Below are 21,773 nucleotides of genomic sequence, written 5' to 3'. Positions count from 1 at the left end.
ACCAGGCTCCAGCAGACCCTCCTCCAGGCCCCTGCTCTCCATCTCCCTGATCTCACAAGCCCATTTCACTTTTATGTGTCTGAAAAGCAGGGATTTGCTCTAGGGATCCTCAGACACAAGCTCGGACACACAACCTTTGCCCCTGTGGCTTATCTATCAAAGGGTCTTGACCCTACTGTTCGGGGATGGGCCCCTTGCCTACCAACATTGGCCGTAGCCTCTCTACTCATTAATGAGTCAAAGAAACTCATCTCTGGGGCCCCACTCACCATCCTGTCTCCCCATCACCTAAAGGAACTCCTCACCTACAAGGGCTTACCTTCCCTATCCCCCTGTTGCCTTTTATCTCTACAGGTTTCCCTGGTGGAAGATCCCACTCTCACTTTCCACACGTGCTCAATTTTAAACCCTGCTACTCTCCTCCCTGCTCCTCAGGACTCTTCCACTTCTTCTCCTCTTACCCATTCATGCACTGAAACTCTGGAGGAGCTTCTTCCACATCCCTCCCACACACAGGAAGGCCCCTTGCTCCAGGCAACCTGCACAGGGTTCACAGATGGCTCCTCCTTCTTTCAGGAGGGAGTTCGTGGGGCAGGGTGTGCTACAGTCTCTCTAACCTTGGTTGTGGAAGCAGCTCCCCTCCCCAGGAATACATCCAAATCAGCAGGCTGAACTGGTTGCCCTCATCAGAGCCTTCACTTTGGCAAAAAGAGCCTCCCTCAATATCTACACTGACTCTAAATATGCTTTCCACGTACTTCTCTCCCACCCTGTTATTTGGAAGGAGCATGGATTCCTTACCACCAAGGGAACTTCAATTACTAATGCCCCCTTTATCTCCGATCTCCTTCAGACGTCATTGGAATCTCACATTGTAAATCCCATCAGACTGAGGTGAGGGCCGCTGCCCTTGGAGAGCCTACTCCACCTGTGGTCCTCTGCCTTGCTAGTCCTCTGATGGACTCTTCCCTACCTGACACCCAACAGATGCTTACCTTCCTTCACAACCTCTTTCACCCTAACACCACATCTTTAAAACAATTTCTCACTTCCCACCTTAAACTCTCTCCAGAGGACATACAATCTCTCTCTACCCTCTCTACCTCCTGTGAAATCTGCCCTCAAACCAATCCCACCTCCAATCTACACCCACCTGCCTTCCATTTATACCAGGCAAGAGGACATCTCCCCTGCTCTGATAGGCAGCTGGATTTCACCCATATACCCCTGGTCAAATGGTACAAATTTCTCTTGGAACATGTCGACACCCTCTCGGGATGGGTCAACACATTCTTCTCCCATTTAACCTCCCTCCTCGCCCCAGTCTGATAATGGTCTTGAATTTACTTCCCATGTTTCACGTTCTGTAGCTAAGGCACCCAACATCTCCTGGTGTTTTCATATCCCCTAGCATCTCCAGTCCTCTAGCAAGGTGGAACTTACCAACCAGACATTGAAGAACTTTCTCACTAAACTGTTCCTTGAATTACTTTTAGATTGGACTAAACTCCTTTCCTTGGCTCTTCTTAGGTTACGAGCCCTCCCAAAGAAGCCATTCAACATCTCCTTTTTTAAGCTCTTATATGGATGGCCTAGCTCCCTGCTCAGCTCACCACCCCTGATTCTCCACTACCCCTTGCTCCTCATCTTTTCTGGCCCCTTCTTGCATACATTAGGAACCTTCTTTAATACAGTAATGCTGTTCTGGCAAAGCCTAGTTCTGCCTCTTCCCCTTCTCCCACTCTGTCTCCTGGTGACCTGGTACTTTTTAACCTCCACCCCCAACAGGCCTCCCTCCTCCTCTCCACAAAATGGACTGGACCCCATCGGCTCATTCTTACCACCCCCTGGATGGCCCGCCTTGAGGGCATCCCATATTGGGTTCATAACTTCCATTTAAAACGGTTTTCTCTGCCCTTTTATACAGTGACACCCACAGGCCCTCCCAAGCTGCGTTTCTCCAAGGCCGGAACCCCCAGTCTTCCTTCAGTCTCTGAGGACCACGAGGACACTGCAGAACCATGAGTGCCATCCTTCCCTTTCTCATTTTTGCCCTCCTCCCTCATCCTGCACTCACCTCCCAGGGGGACCATTCCCAGGAATTGCCATTCTGATTTCTAGGAGACTGACAGCAACTTGCTCAAACCATACTAACCATACAGTCCCAGCTTGATCCTTCAGCTGCTGTGGTTCTGCAGAATCAAAGGGGTCTTGGTTTTTTATGGCTGAAAAAGGTGGACTTTGTCTGTACTACAGGAGGAATGCTATATTTATGTCAATTAATCTGGTATAGTAAAGGACAAGATAGAACAACTCCAACAGGACCTTGAACATCGGAAACAACAGCTTTTCTCTACTGAAGGATGGCAGCCAAGTAACTCCCTTCTCCCGTGGGCACTTCCTTTCCTGACCCCTCTCCTTGTCATAGGCCTTCTGTTAATGTTTGCCCTCTGCACCATTAGACTGATTCAAGACCAGATCCAAAAAATCTCTAGCCAAACTATAAACCAGATTTTGTTACAGGAATACCAATCCCTCACCAAAAATTGGGCCACCAGGGACAGCGTTCCACCACCAATCAACCTCTGTCATCCTTCCAATCATATCCTGCGCCCCTAATAAGGGATTCAAATTCTGCCCCTTCCCAGCAGGAAGTAGTTATAGAAGATTGACCTACATCCCTGATCCCTAATGGCCCAGTAAAAACAAAAAAAGGAGGGGGATATAAGGTCCTTGCTTAGCACCTGGATGGCCATCTTAAGTGACAGTTTCCATTTTAAGGAAAAAGTTTCACTTTCCAGCCCAAGGGCATTTCTGACAAGGGCTCACCACTCCCTCACACCAACCCAACCCTTAACCGCCCACATTAGCACCCGCCCAGCTCTGATTCCTGAGCCTCCCCCATAAAAGTCCCAGAACTCAAGCCTGTTTTGCCTCTCTCTCCTACAGAGAGATGGCCTTTATTTGTCAGCTCTGACTGGTCTTGTGTGTGTCTCTGCCTGGTCTCCGTCTTTCATTTCTCCCTTACCTGTCTCTTGACTCTCACTTTCCCTTCAGTAGTAGTGATGATATTTTAGGCTGGGGGAACAACTTAGTGGTAAAATATATTTGCATGCTTGAGGCTCTAGGTTTGAGCCCCAGCACTAATGATAATAGTAATACTTCTTTAATTTACTCAAAAACATGTTTGTGTGTGTGCTTGGTCAGTGTCAGAACCCACCTGAGACACTTAGGATACACCAATGAACAAAACAGACAACATTCGCTACCCTCAAGTGGGAGAAATGGAAAATGAACTATTAAGTAAGTTGAAGTGTAATCTTTGATGGAGACTGCTAATCCATAGAGAGATTATAGTTTTTTCCATTGAACCAAGTGACACAGATCAATTTACTTTAAAACAGACCAAAATCACCATCAAAATAAAGATCTCTTTTCCAATGGAGACACTCTCATTTTTTGGTATTCTATCTAAAAGAGTTTAATCCCCATATAAATTATGAGTATCATGATGTAATGTGGTTATGAAGAATGAAAATTACTTATGCAAAGGTAGCATACACTTAATTTCCTTTGACTTTAGTCATATATATATATTTTCTAAATGTCCAACCTTGCTAAAATGTAATCTGACCTCAGATGATTTCCATGCAATCCTTCCTGAGTTTGGTTGTCTTTCTGTGCCTAGCTTGTTTTACTTAGCATGATGTTCTCCAATTCCATCGAAGTTGTCACAAAGGCCAGAATCTCTTTTTAAAGACTGAATAATATTTCACTATGTAGATAAGTCACATTTTCTCTATCCCATCACAGACATTTGGATTGATTCCACAACTTGGCCATTGTGAATAATGATGTAATGAGCACAGGAGAGCAAACATCTTACATTGATTATACAACTTCTGGATTACTGAATTACGTGGTAATGTTTTTTTGCTTTTTTTGTTTTTTGGTTTTTTTTGGTACTGAGGATTGAACTCAGGGGCACTTGCCCACTGAGCCACATTCCCAGCCCTATTTTGTTTATTTCCAGGGTTTCACTGAGTTGCTTTGAACTCACAATCTTCCCACCTCAGCTTCCCGAGCCACCGCACCCAGTGGTAATTTTATTTTTAATAAAATACAAACATAAACTTTTTCCATACTGGCTCTACTAATTTACATTTCTATCAATTTTGTACAAGGATTCCCTTTTATTTACACCAACACCCATGTCTTATCTTTTTGATGACAGTCATCTGACATGTAATATTTCCTTGTGGTTATAATTTGCATTTCCCCCAATGAATGATGGTGTTGAGAATCTTTACATATATCTGTGGACATGTGTGTGTCTGCATTTGAAAAAATGTTTATTCAGTTCCATTGTACATTTTCAAATGAGATGGTTTCCTTTCTGTAGCGTGGTTGAGTTTCTTACATATTTGGGGTATTAACCCCCTCTCAGATACATGACTCGCAAATATTCTCTCTCATTCTTCAGGTTGCTTCTTCACTCCGTTGTTTACTTTGCTGTGCAGAAACTTTTTAGTTTGATGTAATCCCATTTGTTTATTTTTGTTTTTGTTGCTTGCACTTTTAAGATCCAATCTTGAAAATAATTGCCCAAACCAATAGCGTATAGTTTTGCCCTTTATTTTCTTCTAAGAGCTTTATAGTTTCAGGTCTTATGTTTAAATTTTTAATCCATTTGAGATGATTTTTTGTTTATAGTGTGAGGTAAGGGTTCAATTATATTCTACTGCATATGGATATCCAATTTTCCTGACATCGTTTGGAAAAAAATTGTCCTTTTCCAGTATTTTCTTGGTAACTTTGTTGATGATTAATTGACTATATACATATGGGGGTTCATTTCTGAGCTCTCTATTCTGTTCATTTGGTCAAGATGTCTATTTTTATATCAGTACTGTGCTGTTTTAGCTACTACCACTTTGTCAAGTAGGGTGATGAATCCAGCTTTGTTCATTTGGCTCATGATTGCATTGGCTATTTAAAGTTTTGTTGTTTTTTTTCCTATGGTTCCACATGGACTTTAGGGTTTTTTTGTTTTTTTTTTTTCAAATTTCTATGAAAAAGACATTGGAATTTTGATAGGGATTACATTGTATTTGTAGATCACTTTGAGTAGTATCAGTATTTCAATGATATTAATTGTTCCAATCCATGAACATGGGATACCAATCCATTTATTTGTGCAGAGACAATATTACTTTTTTTAAAAAATTTATTTTGTAGCTGTAGATGGACAGAATGCCTTTATTTTATTTGTTTATTTTTATGTGGTACTGAGGATCCAACCCAGTGCCTCACACATGCAAGGCAAGCGCTCCACCACTGAGCCACAACCCCAGCCCCAGAGACAACACTTCTAACAAGCATTTGTAGAATCAACAAATGAAGGATGAAAATCAACAATTAGGTGATACCACTGAGGTCTCAGGCGGGGAGAAGCCCAATATTTGTGGTCTTCCATCTCCCTCTGGTGGAGAAGGGAAAGGGTATCATTCTCTGATGCCTTAAAATTTCCTAATTTGCATTTTTCAAATTATACTATGAATGTATGAAATAAATTCAGTGAATAATGACCAGCATTTTAAAAAATTAAACCGAGTTTATGATTGGGTAGAAATGATCAGAGTGCTTTACACATGACAGTGCTTTACACATGTCTTGAACTGTCATGAAGCTCTATCTATAACTAAATACCTATTGGCATATATAATCATTTATATGCTACATATATTTTTATGTGTGTACTAGATTACAAACAATGATCTGGTGGTAAATGTTACTTGTTCTGTAGGGGAACGTGTATAAGTATATATATAGGCTTATTGTAAATTTTTCTCAATATAAAGAATGTGTAGCACATGATTTACAAGTTATGAATATATAATGCTCTGTTGCAAATATAATTAATTGATTTCACAGAATGCTTTTATTGATTTTTGCTGGACTCTTCTATCTATAGCCAACATATGATTTCAGCTCAACCACGTTTTGACAAACGGAGTTGCAATCAATGTATACATTAAAGCCTTAATTTGTGGACTTGCCAATTTCCTTAGTGTAAATACTCCTACTCAGTCTGATTTTAAGGTACCAATGTGATATCACAGAGGAGAAGAGTTATACAGGAGCGTTCTGTGCAGATAAGACAAATGTAAGCAACCTCAAGAACATGGGTGATAGGCAGGGACACTGGTATACACCTATAATCCCAGCTACTCAGGTGGTTGAGGCAGAAAGATCTCAAGTTCAAGGCAAACCTAAGCAATTTAGCAAGACCTTGTCTCAAAATTAAAAAGAAGAAGGAGAATGAGGAGGAGGGCAGGAGGAGGAGGGGTCAGGGGAAAGCTGGGATGTAGCTCAATGGTTGAGCAGCTCTGGTTTCAATCCCCAGGACTGCAAAAAAAACAAACAAAACATAGATAATAATAACATAATAAAATAATTAGGCAGTGATGGGGTTTGGATATTTATTTTCAGTTCATTAGTTTATATAATAGAATTCTTTATATGGCTGTGTTTAACAATCATTTTTGCAAAAGTTCTGAAAATTTAACACCCAGCTCTCTCAGGCCTATATGAACTGGCTCTCTAAGGGATTATCGCTGGACTCCAAACATATATATGTATTTCCTAATGGGGGTTGAATTTTAAAAAATATATATGAGAACTGCTCTAGAGACCTTCAACAATTCTTTAGGACCAAGTTCAAACCTGTCTTCAACAATCTCCAGGAAGGAAGCTGCATTGTTTCCAATGAAACAAACCCATTTCCTTTCTTTAGAAATGCAAATCTCAGCCCGAACTTTCAGGAGGTACCTTTTTGATGGCCCTCTGGATGCTGTCTAGCATTTCTGTTCACCCAGCCCTCTTTCCCCATTGAGTCAGGGGATCAGCATCTGGATTTCCACTAGGGGAACCACCCAGTTATTAAGGTAGAGCTGCCACTCAAACAAACCCAGCCTCCCTCCCTTTTCCCATTATGGTGTATGCTACTGAAAGTCATGGTAAGCTGCACCGGCCAATCTTAAGGAGATGGAGATGGTTTCAACTTCTATTTACAAGCTGCCTTCACAAACAACAAAAAGTCAAATTAGTATAATTATCCCTGTATTTTCTTTTTTAAACCTAGCTATTTGAAGGCCCAGAAATATCTTGCCATATAAGAACCCCAATCAGATAAATGCAATTTACAGACATGAAGATCATCTTAGGATGGGTTTTAAGGAATGATTACTTTTAGTTTCATTAATTATTGATTCTCTGTATGAGATACTTCAAAAATCAGTCCATGATAGGCATAAATCAGACATTATTTCCCAAAGTATGGTAGCTGTCCTTGGCATATGGACATGAGATAATTTTAGTCTGTTAGCAATGATAATATTTCTCTCTCTCTCTCTCTCTCTCTCTCTCTCTCTCTCTCTCTCTCTCTCTTTTGGTATTGGGGATTGAACCCAGGGGCACTCAATCACTGAGCCACAGCCCCAACTCTTTTTTGTATTTTATTTAGAGACAGGGTCTCACTGAGTTGTTTAGGGCCTTGCTAAGTGACTGAGGCTGGGTTTGTACTCACAATCCTCCTGCCTCAGCCTCCTGAGCCATTGGGATTACAGGGATGTGCCACCGTGCCTGGATAACAATGATAACATTTCAATAGAAAGGTTTTCTTTGAATGGAAGAAATATAACTGGCACATCGAATCCATGACTACCTGGATAGTTTTCTTGGGAGGGTATTCAGTAGGTATGCACATTTTAAATGTGTATTGTTTAAAAAATATTAATTAAATAACAGAATTTATGGTATATAGACATAGTAAAAGTAGGCAGGAATAGGTCAAATGATGACCCCCCACCACACAAAAGATATGTCCTAGTTCTAATGACTGGTGCCTAGGAATGTGACCTTCCTTGGAAATAGTCTTTGCAGGTATAAGTAAATTAAGGATCTCAGTGGATTTAGGATGGGGCCTCTTCAATGACAACAGAGGGGACACACAGACATGGGGATACATGTGCAGGAAGATGGAGGCCTGACAGTAGGATGCAGTTATAAGCCGAGGGTCGCCAAGGACTGCCACGGAGAGAGGTATGGGGGTTCTCCCCCACTGTCTCCAGGACGAATCTACCCTGGCAACACCTTGGACTTCTGGCTTCCAGAAACGTGAAAGAAAAAATTCCTTTGTTTTAAACCAACACATTTATGGTGATTTATATGGTTGCCACAGACCACTTATACAGGGGCCAAGGAAGGACTCAAGTTTGGGAAACCCTTTCATAGACACCCAGCTTGACAGGGGACTGAGTGACTGGGTCTCTCAAACCCTCATGTGGGGCTGGGGTTAGAGCTCAGTTGGTAGAGTGCTTGTCTCCCATGCACAAGGCCCTGGGTTCAATCCTCAGCACCACAAAAACAAAACAAACCCCACAAAACCTTCATGTGCTCTCCATTAACCCTTGCCATCCAGTATTTTCACTCAGTACGCACAGCTATTTTATTTTACCATACGATTATGCACAGCTATTTTAAATGAAAGTACGTTTAATAACTTAAATTTCAAATTTAATAATTATTTTATGGATTTACTTTCCAGTAAAGTGTCATCTCATGTCTCCACACCTGGACCGCCAAAAAGAACCCCTAAGTTCATTAACCAGTCTCAGGGAAAGATAGATCCTCTCTTCTCCATGTGACAGATGAAAAAAATGAAGCTCAGAGAGAGGAGATGTCTCCAAGTCTCCAAGAGAGGCTAAATGGTGCTGTGACCACTGTTCCAGTTCCTACTGGGCTCTATCTGTTCTATCCCAGCCTCCAGCAAATAATCTCACAGGCGCTTTTTCCCAGACCAGAGCAAGCGCAGCCTGTAGGAGGAGCAGGGAGCGTGGCACCGCAGAGAAGCACGCTGCAGAGGTCGCCTGTGGTCACCAGAGGGAGCGCGCGGGCTCCTTACAGTGAAATCCACAGTCAGCGCGCATGCGCTCGAAAGGAGGCGGCCGCGCCGGCCCTGGCGAAGGGTAAGACGGTGGCCGAGAGGGCACCGAGAGGCGGACGGTGGCCGTCGAGGTCCGGCATGGAGCACCTGGAGCGCTGCGCGTGGTTTCTCCGCGGAACGCTGGTGCGGGCTACGGTGCGGCGCTACCTGCCGTGGGCGCTGGTGACTTCCATGGTGGCGGGCTCCCTCCTCAAGGAGCTCTCCCCGCTGCCCGAGAGTTTCCTCAGCAACAAACGCAACGTCCTCAACGTGTGAGTGCACCCCGGGTCCTCCTGGCCACGCCATAGCCTGCCGGCCAGCGCCCGAGAAGCCGGGGTCAGCGGGCCGGGCGGACCAGTCGTGGGAAGAGAGAACCTTACCGTCGTGACAGCAGCGCTGCGCGCGTGTCACGACTCAGGGACCCCGGAATAGCCAGTGTTACTAGCACTTCGTGTTGGCAGGTTCAGGTTGACAGCCCGGGTCTGACCGCCAGGCAGGGACGGACAGGGGCGAGGGTGCCCGTGGGGGGCGTGCTGAGTGGGATGGGGCGATGGACCAGCCCGTGTCGCTGTTGCCCCCACCTCCTCTTGGCGTCGGGAGCTGTCCCCTGCCCTGTTTGGGAGATGCCAGCTCCCTCCTGCCTGTGCCTGTATGTCAGACCCCGCTCCTCCACCCTATGTCAGATCTCCCCTGTGACAAAGTCCTAGCACCATTATTTTTAAAGACGCCCCCTCCCCCCAACAACTTTGAGAGCCTGTCCCCAGCCTGCGACAGAATCCCCACTCCAAGAGACTGGCCCCCGGGAAAGTAAACCTCTGGTCTATGACCTTTCTCCTGGATCTCCTTGGACCTTCTCAGCCATCCAGAGTGGATGGCCAGTGGCCCAGAAAAGCTGTCCCAGCTGAGCTGTTGGGGACATCTCCTTAACTCCACCACCCACTTCTTTACTTTTTTTTTAAGACAACCAGAATGTAAGTTTATTGCACAAAAACGTGGAGTAATGGAAGGGCTGGGGCTCAGTGGTAGAGCACTTTGCCTGGCCTGCGTCTCCCTTAATGTGAGCCTAATTCTTCAGGATTGTCTTCAGCATCCCCTGAGACTCAGCCCAACTTTGTCCATTTCAAACCCTGGTTTCCTTCCCAGGCAGCTTCATATGCCTGACAGGTCTTGGCTCTGGCAAGTCCATCCTTATCGGTGCCAGTGAAGATTTTACTGACAGGCCCTTGTGTGTCTGAGAAACCACTGGAACCTAGGAAAGGGGCATTCTGTCCTTGGCCCACCGTTTGTCCTCACGCATTCTTGGTGGCTGGGCTTAGAATAGGTGGTGAGAGTGGTAGAAGCCTCCAGTCTCATTCTTGTGTTCCCACAGCTAGTCCTCGGGCCATTCACCTTTCATGGGCACAGGGGAGCTAGACAAGGCAGCTGCTGCTTTATCTGACCTGGATGAACTGGGAGCCAAGCAGCCTGGCACACGAGTCCCTGTTGTTTGGGGGTAGCCATGGATTCCTAGTTTGGAATTAGTGTTCCAAACTAGGAGAGCTAGTATTGAATCATGGGATCTGGAAGCAATTTTGAAAACCATTTAAGCTCTGCTTAAAAGCCTTGGAAACAAGTAGTAACAAGTGAAGTCAGCAGGATTTGAACCCGGGTCTTTTAGCTTGAAGGAAAGCTCTTTGTTCCAGGACTTCTTCTGCAGTTCAGGAAGGAACAGTGGTGTGGCAGGGGAGCATGGGCTTCTAGACTGGCAAAGCATGGTTTGAGTTGTGCTCTTTTGTTCATAAAATGAGACAAATGACATCTTCCTCCCAAGGTGATTGTGAGTCTTCTGTAGAAAGTGAACGTGGGGGCTGGGGTTGTAGCTTGGTGGTAGAACGCTTGCCTAGCTTGTGTGAGAACCGGGTTTGATCCCAGCACCATGGTGGGAGGGGGAGAAAGGAAAGAGAGTGAACGTGTATAAAAGCTCCATTTGGTAGATGCTCAATTACTATTGTTTCCATGAGCAAATAATATAATGCTAAAATCATAGACCCAGAATTTTTTTTTTCTTTTCTCAGCTGTACTGGGATTCAAACACACAACCTTGAACATTCTAGACCAGCATTCTACCACCGAGCTATATCCCCAGCCCTGTTCTTCTTTTTTCCTTTTCTTTTTTTAAGGCAGGGTCTCACCGTGTTACCCAGGCTGGCCTTAAACTGAAATCCTTCTTCCTCAGACATTTTGAGTAGCTGGAATTATTGGCATGTGCCCCTACAAGCAGCTCAGGCCCCACTCTACCAGTTACAACCTCCACTATGTGGTACTGGGTTTGGATTCAGGGGCACTCTACCACTAAGCTACATCCAGCACTCCTCCTTTTTTTCTTTGAGACAGAGCCTCGCTGAGTTGCCAAGGCTGACCTCAAACTTGCATTCCTCCTATGTCAGCCTCCCAAGTCGCTGGGATTACAGGTGTATGCCACCTGATTTACATGCCTGATTTACAACCTCCAATTTGGAATGACGCTCCCTGTGCCTCAGTTTCTTTAAGTACAAAATGGAGCCCCTAATAACACAGACTTAAATAGTTAAAAGTCCTTAGTAAGGGGGGCATATAGGAAGCACTGGCAATGCGAGAGCTGTTAGGGTCTGTAGCGTTGATCATCTTTTCTCACTCATCCTCCCTTGGGAGTGAGGGTGCCTGAGTCATGACTTTGTTTCCTCCCCACCATGGCCCTTCTTCATCTCCACTTTCCTCCTCTGTCAGGTATTTTGTCAAACTGGCCTGGGCTTGGACATTCTGTCTCCTCCTGCCTTTCATTGCTCTCACCAACTACCACCTGACAGGCAAGGCCGGCGTGGTCCTGCGGCGACTGAGCACTCTACTCGTGGGCACGGCCATCTGGTACGTCTGCACAGCCCTGTTCTCCAACATCGAGCACTACACAGGCAGCTGCTACCAGTCGCCGGCCCTGGAGGGGGTCCGAGAGGAGCATCGAAGCAAGCAGCAGTGCCACAGGGAAGGAGGCTTCTGGCACGGCTTTGACATCTCAGGCCACTCCTTCCTGCTGACCTTCTGTGCCCTCATGATTGTGGAGGAGATGGCCGTGCTGCACGAGGTGAAGACGGACCGAAGCCACTGCCTCCACATGGCCATCACCACCCTGGTGGTCGCCCTGGGCTTCTTGACCTTCATCTGGGTGTGGATGTTTCTGTGCACGGCCGTCTATTTCCATGACTTGTCCCAGAAGGTGTTTGGTACCTTGTTTGGTTTGCTGGGCTGGTATGGGACATATGGGTTTTGGTATCTGAAACCCTTCTCCCCTGGACTTCCTCCCCAGAGCTCTAGCTTGAATTTGAAGCATGACAGTTACAAGAAATAAGAGAGAAACAAAAGGGGACAGCAGGACGACAGACAATGTATTTCCCACTTATTTGGTTAGTTATGAGCTGAATTCTGGATCCCTTTTCAGACAGGATGTTTGCAGGCAGTTGTGGGTGGAGAGGTGGATGAGTCTGGGGAGTGAGTTTAGTCTTCAGACTCTTCTTGGTGACATTGCCTATATCACAAACATCACTGTTCCCACCAGGCACTTTTCACCCGTGGAAAGACTTGACTTTAACCTGAAACACCCCTTTTGTCTCTGAGGGGGTAGGTAGGCCCTGAAAAGACAGAATCAGTACGGCCTCCCTGGCATGGCCCAAGGGGAGGCAGAGCTCCGGTCCTGTGCTGCCATCTCCCAGAGTTGAATTGTCCTTTGACTTAAGCGGCTGTTAGAGCCGTTGTTGCAACAGTATTCCTCCCTGTAGATTTGGCAGAAGCATCTCTTCCCATCAGGTTCTTCATAAAACACCCCAGTCCCCGAAAGACACTCGGTGGCAGCTGTTTGTTTCCTCCTTGGAATGTTGAGTATTGCAGCCAGCTGTGCTCAGCCACCAAAATCAGTCCCTTAAAACACAGTGCCTGTGCCACTGAGTATCGGGTGATTTTTATGTCACAAACAATGATATTTTTCTGTTCATTGTCTATTGTTATGTTGGTTTTTGGAGCAATACGGTCATGTTTTTTTCTCTTTTGAGTGAATGCTTTATAGTTTTTAATAACAACTATGACATTTGTTCTTTGTCAACAAAACTCCTGAAAACAACTCACAGTTCAGTACTGTGCTTTTGGTATGTGTAGATTGTTTTGAGGAGTCTTTTTAGAACACTAATTTACTTTTTATAAACCAAATTCTTGGCTTTAGAGGAATTACACCTCGTGAGGTTGTTTCCTCTGTTAAGAATAAAACCGGAAAGCTGGCATTTTAATAATCTGATGGATTTTAAGCTGAGTCAGAATAGTTTAGTAAAATGTGTATTTGTACTGAAACCTTCCTGACCAGGTATCAGGTGTAGACTGAAGAGTGCTTCAGGGTCATACATAAGAGCATTGGTCCCTGTACTGTGCCCAGGGCACTTTTACCTTTGGATAAGATGGGGATAATTCGAAAGTGAAATAAAACTCTCCCTCCGCTGGCCAGCAGCCAGTCCGTTGGCAAAGACATCTCTACCCTTGGTGGCCTGACGTTGGCCCCACCTCCTCTTCCTTGCACCATCAATGAAACACAAAACCTGGGCCTGATCCAGGACCTTTCCTCTCCTCTTTTCCAGCCTTGTCATTCTGTGGCCTTCACTGTGAGAGTGCTGGGAAGGGTCAGAAAACCTTTCACTCCATCTCACAGGGCACAGGTCCACAAGATGTCCTCTCTTCCAGACTGTCTCCTCTGGCCTTTCAAACCAAGCCCTGCCTGCCTTCTGGTTGATGGCCTGAGGCGTGGAGCCAGATAATAGCATTAACGTAAGCTCTCCCCGCCTGGCTTACTTAGCTCAGGCTTTGGTGGTAAGGAGCTTGGTCGATCTTCAGGGTAAATCTTTTTATATAAAGATATTTAAAATATGTCTTTCGTATCCCATTTTGCTGTGGGTCAGCTTTATTGATCAAAACGTGAGACGTACCGTGTTGTCCCCAAAGGGGAAGAAATGCACAGTGAGGCATCACTACAGTGCTTTGGCTAGATGGGCTCACCGTGGGAATGACCTATTCCACCCTTGGGGTTTCCATCCATAAACCGGGGGTGGAGTGGGCCTGAGGTCAGTTGCAGGCGCATGTCCAGGAATTGAGTCTTTCCTAAGCTTCATGTTCAGCACCAAAGGGGACTAAGTGGAGGGTGACTTCAGAAGTTCATTTTTCTCGCGAGGTCTGGTGCAGGCTTAACACTAAATTAAGTACAAGGGGGACTGTCAGTTACCCGGCCTGCTGTGTGCATCCGGCTTCCACCATTTATTCATTCTTAGTGCTTTTTCTTTTTTTCTGTGGTACCAAGGATGGAACCAGAGCCTCACGTGTGCTAGGCAAGTGCTCTGCCTCTGAGCTGCGCCCTGGCCCCTCAGCACCCTTGCCTTTTCCTCGGGAGCATGTGCACTCTCACCATGTGACACACTACGGCATGATAAGAGTTTGGGCCCAGGCAAAGGTCAGGTGTGGGCTCGTATCTTAGCATCACCCCCAGAAGCTGTGACTATGCGCAAGCCTCGTCTTCCCCACTGGGAAAGTGGAGATGATGCTGTTGGGATTATGGGAAATGATGCCTATAAAGTGCTGAGCATCTGTTCTTAGCAGTTGATAATCTCCATCCTCCTTTTTCTTGACAGCCTTTGGAATATTCTGGTTTCTTTATGGAAGGCAGAGGAACTGACATTTTTTGGGGGCAACTTGGAGTCTGGGTCTCAGGTTGAATATCTCATATCTTTTGAGAAGTGTCTGTTGTCCTCAGGTGCTGGACAAGAGGCTCTGAGGGTATCTCTGATGGCAGAGTTCTGCTGTGCTTATCTGGCCTCTCTGGAGGTTCCTTCTCTGGCCCTCATTTCCCGTGCGTCTGTCATGTCTGGGTACCAGATTGTGTTTAGAGAATGGCTCTTGCCACTGTTATGTACACACGGATCTGTGTGTAAACAAGCAAATTAAAGTAAACTGGAGATAATTAAATCCGCATTCCAGTGTTTTGTGTGTTACTTTCTCATATCCGTATGGAAGCCTGCAGCCCAGCAAACCAGAGAGCACTATATGAAAGACAGTCTGCCTGTCTCTTTTCTTTCTTTCCTTCCCCCCACCCCACTCTTTAATTCCTTACTTCTTTCTTGGATTGAACCCAGTGATGCCCTAATTATGAGCTATATATGCAGCCCCTTTTGATTTTTATTTTAAGACAGGGTCTCATTAAGTTGCTGAGGGTGGCCTCAAACGTGGGATCCTCCTGCCTCAGCCTCCCAAGTCACTTTGATTACACCTCCTCGAGCATCAGTGATTCTTTCTTGGGTCTCTCTCTCTCCCCCTCATCCTCTGTCTGTCCATCTCCCTCTCCCCCACCATGTGTGTGTGTGTGTGTGTGTGTGTGTGTGTGTGTGTATAGTATTTCATGGCAATAGTTACTCTCATTTTTTTTCACCTACATCTTGTTGTGTGTGTGTGTGTGTGTCTTAGCCTGCCTTACTCCTTTCTGTGTCTTACTATCCTGAGTTCTGTGTCAGCTGCACTTGGGTGGCATCCCCTTGGCAAAGGAGAGCTAGGCCTCCTGGGAGGAAGGCTGAAGAGCAGTTAGAAAGTTCACGTGGGTGGGGTCGTCTTCACAAGTGCTCTGTGGCCCTGGAGGGAGGCCTCGGCACAGGTGAGAGTTTCCTGGGCCTTTTAGGGCCCGCTCACCTCACTTAGCAGCCTGACCTGCTTGGCACTTCCAGGTAGTATGTGATGAAAGTTCAGTGCCTCTAGGATCAGCGTCTCCTCACCCTGGAGGACTTCCTGTTCACGTTCCTTCAGCAGCTCTGCAGAAGTGTTTTTGTGTTTTTGTTTTCAGTACTAGGGATTGAACCTAAGGGTACTCTACCATTGAGGTACCCCTAACCCTTTTGATTTTTTATTTTGAGACAGGGTCTTACTAAGTTTCCTAGGCTGGCCTCCAACTTGCAATCCTCCTGCTTCAGCCTCTCAAGTCTACTGAGATTATAGGTGTGCGCCATCATGCCCTGCTAAAAACCCTCTTGAATCAACTCCCTCCCTGGTGGAGTTAATGCTCTAAAGTCACTGTGGCTTCAGCTACTGGGTTTGCAAAGGTGGATTTGACACATCTGCATTTAAGGAATTGTCACTCTCACAGAGAAGACCCAGGCCCATCATAGACTGCTCTGAGTGCTGGAGCAAGGTCAGGGCCTGGGAACACAGAGCAGGAAGCAGCCAGTTGCCCCAGAGAATCGGAGTATTTCCACAGAGGGTAGTGGTTCTTTGGGGTCTTGAAGGATAAAGAGGAGTTGGAACAGTTTGGCAGGGAAGTGAATCCAAGGCAGTGGGGCCAACACACAAGGTCATGCTGATAGTCCATGGGTTAATTTATTCAGGTTTCCCTTTCCAAGGCGAACTCAACTTTCTTGTCATTTTCTAAAGCCCCTGAGATTGGAAGGAAGACTTATAGGCTTGTCGTTGGTGGCTACAGATGTGCCTAGCTGCAATCTAAAGAACTCTCAGCCAGAAGTTAGAATACCTGGTGTGGACTGGATTCTGCCACTGCTTTTTCTGCTCTTCTGTGTGACCTTGAACTAATCACTCAGTATCTCTGGGACTCAGTTTCCTCATGTGATGAGCTCTGGGTGATCTGGGCTGTCTCATCAACCCGTCTACCCTGTCCCTCTGTTTCTCTGTTCTGCATGATAAATAGTTCTTTCAAAGCTGATTATGGCTTTTATTTTAGGAAACAACAGGAAAGAAGCTCCCCCTCAGGGCTGAGGTGGCAGCTCCTTTCCTGGTGAGTGACAAGAGAGCACACTTCTGGGTGCAGTGTGTCACCACTCTGCTCCTCCTTCTCTGTAGGACACCCTAGGGTAGTTCGGGCCTGGTCACATGGGTTCATATGGGCTTACTGCACTTGGGGAACCAAACCTAATTCCCAAAGGGATGAGCTGCAGAGGTCATTTAAAAACTCTCCAAAATCAAAACATTTTTGATCACTATCGAGATGGTAGTTAAGAGAAACCCCTATGGTTTAGACATCATTAGGAATTGTCCCCGCAACCTCTGACAGTTCTGGCAGCACCTGGGGAGTTTTACAGTTGAACACCCAGCACAGAGAACAGTGCCCTCCCGCTGCAGGGGACGCGGGTGGAAGCCTGGTACCTCCTGTTTAGACGGTGACCTGGTGGAAACCAAACTGAAAACGCACAGACCCAACAACCTCAGTGTAGGGGTTTGCACTACAGAAATGTGTACAGAAAGATTTTTATTATAGTTGCTGCAAGAGTGAAAACTTGTCAAAACCCAAATGACAGTTACATAAATTATATCAGTTACATAAATTATAGTAACTCTGTGAGTCACATAATGCAGTTGCTACCAAGAATGAGTGACGTCCTAGCTAGCCTGAGTCTGGAGCGGAAGATCTGGGCTCGCGCTGACTATAACTCGCAGCTGTGTGTCCTCAACCAGGTCGGCTCTGAGCCCCTGCTTCAGGCGTGTAAGGTGGGGTTCACGGTGCCTCTCCTCACTCATCAGTCACCCAGTAGTTGGGGAGCACCCAGTGTTCTAGTTTCTGTGTTAGGCGAGGGGGGAGTGCAGCATTAACTCAGACTCGGACCTGCCTCCATGGGTTGCAGTTCAACCACATTCAGACAACGAAATCGCCACATCAGACAGTGTGCAGAGCATCAGAAGCAGTGTTTCCCCAATGGACCCTGACATTTTCACAGCTCAGGCAGAGACAATTACATAAAGCATTTAGGGAAGTAAAAGGACCAAGGAGGTTAACAGGCTGCCTGGTTTCCAATCCTAACCCTAACATCCACACTGGCTGTGCACCCTTGAGCAAGCACCTAACCTCTCTGGGTCTCAGTTTCTTCATCTGTAAAATGAGGGATGGTACCTACATTGAAGTGTTGTGGGGATTAAAGCTTGTGAGGTGCTTAGAACAGGACCTTGTGTGGGAGGACAACACGAGGGTCGTCCAGGGTGTGGTAGGTCCTAGTGTGTCACCAGTAGCATAACTTACTTTACCAGGAGAAAGAAAACCCACCACGAGTGCGTTTTCAGTTCACAGAGGTGCTGTTGAACAGGTAAGGCTGTGTCCCTGTGCTCCGGCGTGGCCCCGGAGCACCTCAGACTCTGCCGTCTGGTTTCCAGGTTAACGAAGTTACTGGAGCGGGAGGGAGCCATTTTCCAGGACAGCTGAAAGAAAGAGCCTTGAACTGGTGGCGTCCTTCTGGCCAAGGTGAAGTAGGTCCCGGTGCTGTCTGAGGTGCTGTCCACCCAGGGAACTACGGGCTGTCCACCGCTGGCCCCAGGATGCTTCCTCCGGGGCCCTGGGCGGGGAGCCTTATCACAGAGCCCTGCCACCCGCTGCCTTCTCTGCCAGGTGTGCCACCCAGTGTCTGAGCTTCTGAGGTCGCCGAGTGCTTAGGAGGTAAGTGGGTGGGGGAGTGTGGGAACCTCCATGATTAGATCTTAATTTCTGGAACAAAGTCATTTGGGGCCTGCCCGAGCCAGCTGCGTGTTCCCACTGGCACCCCTTGCACCTGCCCTGGCTTCCGCCTGCACTTCCTGAGCGTACTTCATCTGCCAGGCACCTCTTGCTGCTGGGGACTGATGCAGGGTGAGCGGCGGGGGCATAAACCAGCTCTCCTGAACTGACCTGGACTGGAAACCAAGAAGCCTGCGTTCAATTCCTCAGCGCGTGACCCTGGGCAAAGCAGTTAGCCTCTCTGATTTGTTACTCAACTACAAAATGAGAATACTTTCTGTCTCACTAGTCACTGTTTGGCCTAATGCAATCACAGATGGGAAAATAAGCTTTGAGATATCAGACACCCATGAGACCTGCTTAGTATCGAAGAGATTTATCTTTGTTTAATGACTCTCTCTCTCAGGGGCAGACCCTCTAACAACTAAATTTCCTCAATAACCCTGAAATTTCTCCATGTCATCAATCTAATGCAACATGAATAAGATTAACAACTGGTGTTTGTTCTTGATTATTTTTAGTCTGATGCTTGACATTTTAATGTATCACCTCACCTGTGGTTCCCTCCAATCCAGACCAAGAGAAAATAGCTGGGACTTTGGCTTCAAACATATCTGACTTCATAGCCCAGTTCTGCCAGTATATTAGTCAGCTACTGCTCTAATACTGCTTGGTAATAACACATCTCCCAACAGACTTACTGACTTACAGCAAATGCAGGTCAACTCTGCTACTGTGGGCTGCCCTCAGCTGTTGAGCTCTACTGCAGCCTGGGGGGGCGGCTCTGCCTGGCTGTAAGCCACAAGATAGGCTCAGTCCTGTTTTGCTAGTTTCGTTCTGGCATCCAGAAAAAAGGGCAGCAACTACTTAGGGGCATGCTCCCCTTTTGATGGTTGCTGGAGTACCCATGTCCAAGCTGAGCCACATAGCACATTTAAAACCTCTGCCCGCTGGATATGGTGGTGCATGCCTGTAATCCCAGTGACTCAGGAGGCTGAGGCAGGAGGATCGCAAGTTCAAAGCCAGCTTTAGCTATTTAGAGAGGCCTTAAGCAACTTAGCAAGACCCTGTCTCAAAACAAACAATAAAAAGGGCTGGGGATGTGGCTCAGTGGTTAAGTTATATCCTTTCACCAATATTCCACTAACACAAGAAGGTCACCCGGAAAAACCAGGCTTAATGGGGTAGGGAATAAACTCCACCCACAGTGAGAGGGGCTGAAGTTTCATGTCAAAGGCTGTGGCTATGCAATGCTGTTGGGAAGACCCATAGTATAATCTACTACTAGAACCATGAGTTCTTGAATTCTGAGTCTTCATTTCATCAATGAAAAACAATTATCCATGCTTCTTAGGGTTTGAAATTATGCATATTTCCTAGTACTTAATGAATGGCAGCTGTTAGTGTCACCAGCTCCATTTCAGAGATGATAAAACTGAGGCCCTTAGGCAGTGTGGGCCCAGGTTGCTAGAGAAGAGCCAGATAGGACTTTGGGGATATGCTGGAGTGACCTGGGTCATCAAGTCTGTAACTTTGGCAATAAGAAACCAACAAACAGAAGAAACTATGACCTTCAGCAGCCCTTACTGTCCTCCCAGCAGGAATTCTTCAGGGAATGTCAGAGAAGCCTTTCTTTTATTTTTTCTCTTTTGGGAGGATGGGGTCTCACTATGTTGCCCAAGCTGGTCTCCAGCTCCTGGGTTCAAGTGATCCTCCCCCTTCAGCCTCCAAGTGGCTAGGACTACAGGTGTGCCCCACCTCGCCCAGCTAACAGTGTAAACTCAGGAGCCCCTGTTGCCACAGTCCGGAGTGCTGTTGCCCATCTTCCTGACTAGAGAACTCCAATAGCCACCTGCCGTCACCTCTGCATCCCCCATGGCCCAGCAGCCCATGAATTTAGAGTAAATACCTGTCGACACCCTAGATTTCCTCCATGATATTCTCAGAGACAGAATGAGACCAGGGAAAGGACTCCTGGTTCTAGCTCTGTGGCAGTGGGGTCCTGACTCAACCACCCGCCACCTCATGCAGGATCCTGGTTTCCCCATATGTGGAACCAGCAGATGGCAGTCTTGCTGTCCGCCAGCCTGGGCTTCCTCTGCACCCACCATCCTTTCCAGCAGTCTTCTTTTTCAGTTACTCCTATGTCAGAGGCTGCTAGCTGTCCCTGAAATCTCTTCTCTTCTTCCTCACTGATTGGCTGCCCAACCAGAGGCAACACATGCCCATGCACACGTGTTTCTTTGAATTATTTGCTGAATAACCCAGAATTCTGCCAGTTTTGAATGGGTCCCAACGCAATTCAGGCTGCGGTGCAAGATACTCTGTCAATGGAGCCTGTGACCCAGCACATCCAATGAATGGTGCCTCAGTAGTCTCTGAAACAGGCACATGGCATTGAACTTCCAGCAAGTCCCAGTCGGAAAATCTCAGCATACCCCACAATTTCCTCTTCTGCAAATGATAATTGATTGTCCTTTTAAGAAATAGCATCTGGCTTCCTTCTGGGCCCTGTAGAGACTGAACTCCTGCCCACGAGACACCAAGTGCTATGCAACCTGGCTGAGCACTCAGTCACGATTTGGGTGTCATCTGACCTGTCAAGCCAAGACATGCATGTACAGCAGCATTTTACCAAGTGAAAGTGATAGCACAATGCCATCTGTTCTGCCACATTGCTGCCTCTTCCTCAATCAGTACCCAAGGTCTTGTGGTGAAGTCCCTGTGGTCAGTTGATGGAGGAAGAAAAAACTCGGGCCTGGTGCCAGGTGGAAGTGGATGGTTACAGCACTGCAGGGTGCCCTGGAAGACACTGCAGAAGGCAAATAGCTTCCAAGAACACAGGTTCAAGCCGTCCATCTGGTCGACCACTTTTCAAGTGGAGACAGAAGTCCGACATATGAACCTACATATGCATGGGATAGAGGGTTTGGCTGGATGATCAGGAACATGGAAAGAAAAGATTGCAGGATTGGTAACAAGGAGGTCTGTGGGAGAAGGCGTGTGCACATAGAATGGGAGGGTAATGTGTCCTATGTGCATGTTCCCCCAAAGGTAGCCACTGCAGAGGAGGTCATGGGTCAATATACCAGGGGAAAAAATTCCTTGTTTTGTAGCTATTAGTCATTCTCTTTCCCCAGATACCCTTGTGCTTGTCCAATAGGTTCATGAGAACGGGCGTGGTCACTGAGTTATGGGTTATAAATGGTATAACACGGACTTCCTCTCATAAAAAAACCTATTTAGGGGGCTAGAGACATAGCTCAGTTG

The 21,773-nt window shown here is 46.5% G+C and overlaps 1 protein-coding gene across 1 annotated transcript; it reads left to right on the top strand.

Moving 5' to 3' along the window:
• Positions 1-9,005: 9,005 nt before the first annotated feature.
• On the top strand, positions 9,006-14,998 carry Fitm2 (fat storage inducing transmembrane protein 2). The gene is made up of 2 exons (XM_027945382.3): positions 9,006-9,258; positions 11,732-14,998. Exons 1-2 carry the CDS (start codon positions 9,086-9,088, stop codon positions 12,345-12,347), a joined length of 789 nt encoding a protein of 262 aa, XP_027801183.2. The 5' UTR covers positions 9,006-9,085; the 3' UTR covers positions 12,348-14,998.
• The last annotated feature ends 6,775 nt before the right edge of the window (positions 14,999-21,773 follow it).

This window comes from Marmota flaviventris, chromosome 2, assembly GCF_047511675.1.
Source record: "Marmota flaviventris isolate mMarFla1 chromosome 2, mMarFla1.hap1, whole genome shotgun sequence".
Lineage (NCBI taxonomy): Eukaryota > Metazoa > Chordata > Mammalia > Rodentia > Sciuridae > Marmota > Marmota flaviventris.
The sequence above is the reverse complement of the archived record's forward strand: the minus strand, read 5'-3'. Positions and strand labels throughout refer to the sequence as shown.

What these genes read in the sequence shown, in the direction of transcription:
- Fitm2 (XM_027945382.3), top strand. Translation starts at nt 9,086, where the DNA reads ATGGAGCACCTGGAGCGCTGCGCGTGGTTTCTCCGCGGAACGCTGGTG. An exon ending in AAACGCAACGTCCTCAACGT is followed by an intron (nt 9,259 to 11,731) that starts GTGAGTGCACCC and finishes CTCCTCTGTCAG; the next exon opens with GTATTTTGTCAAACTGGCCT.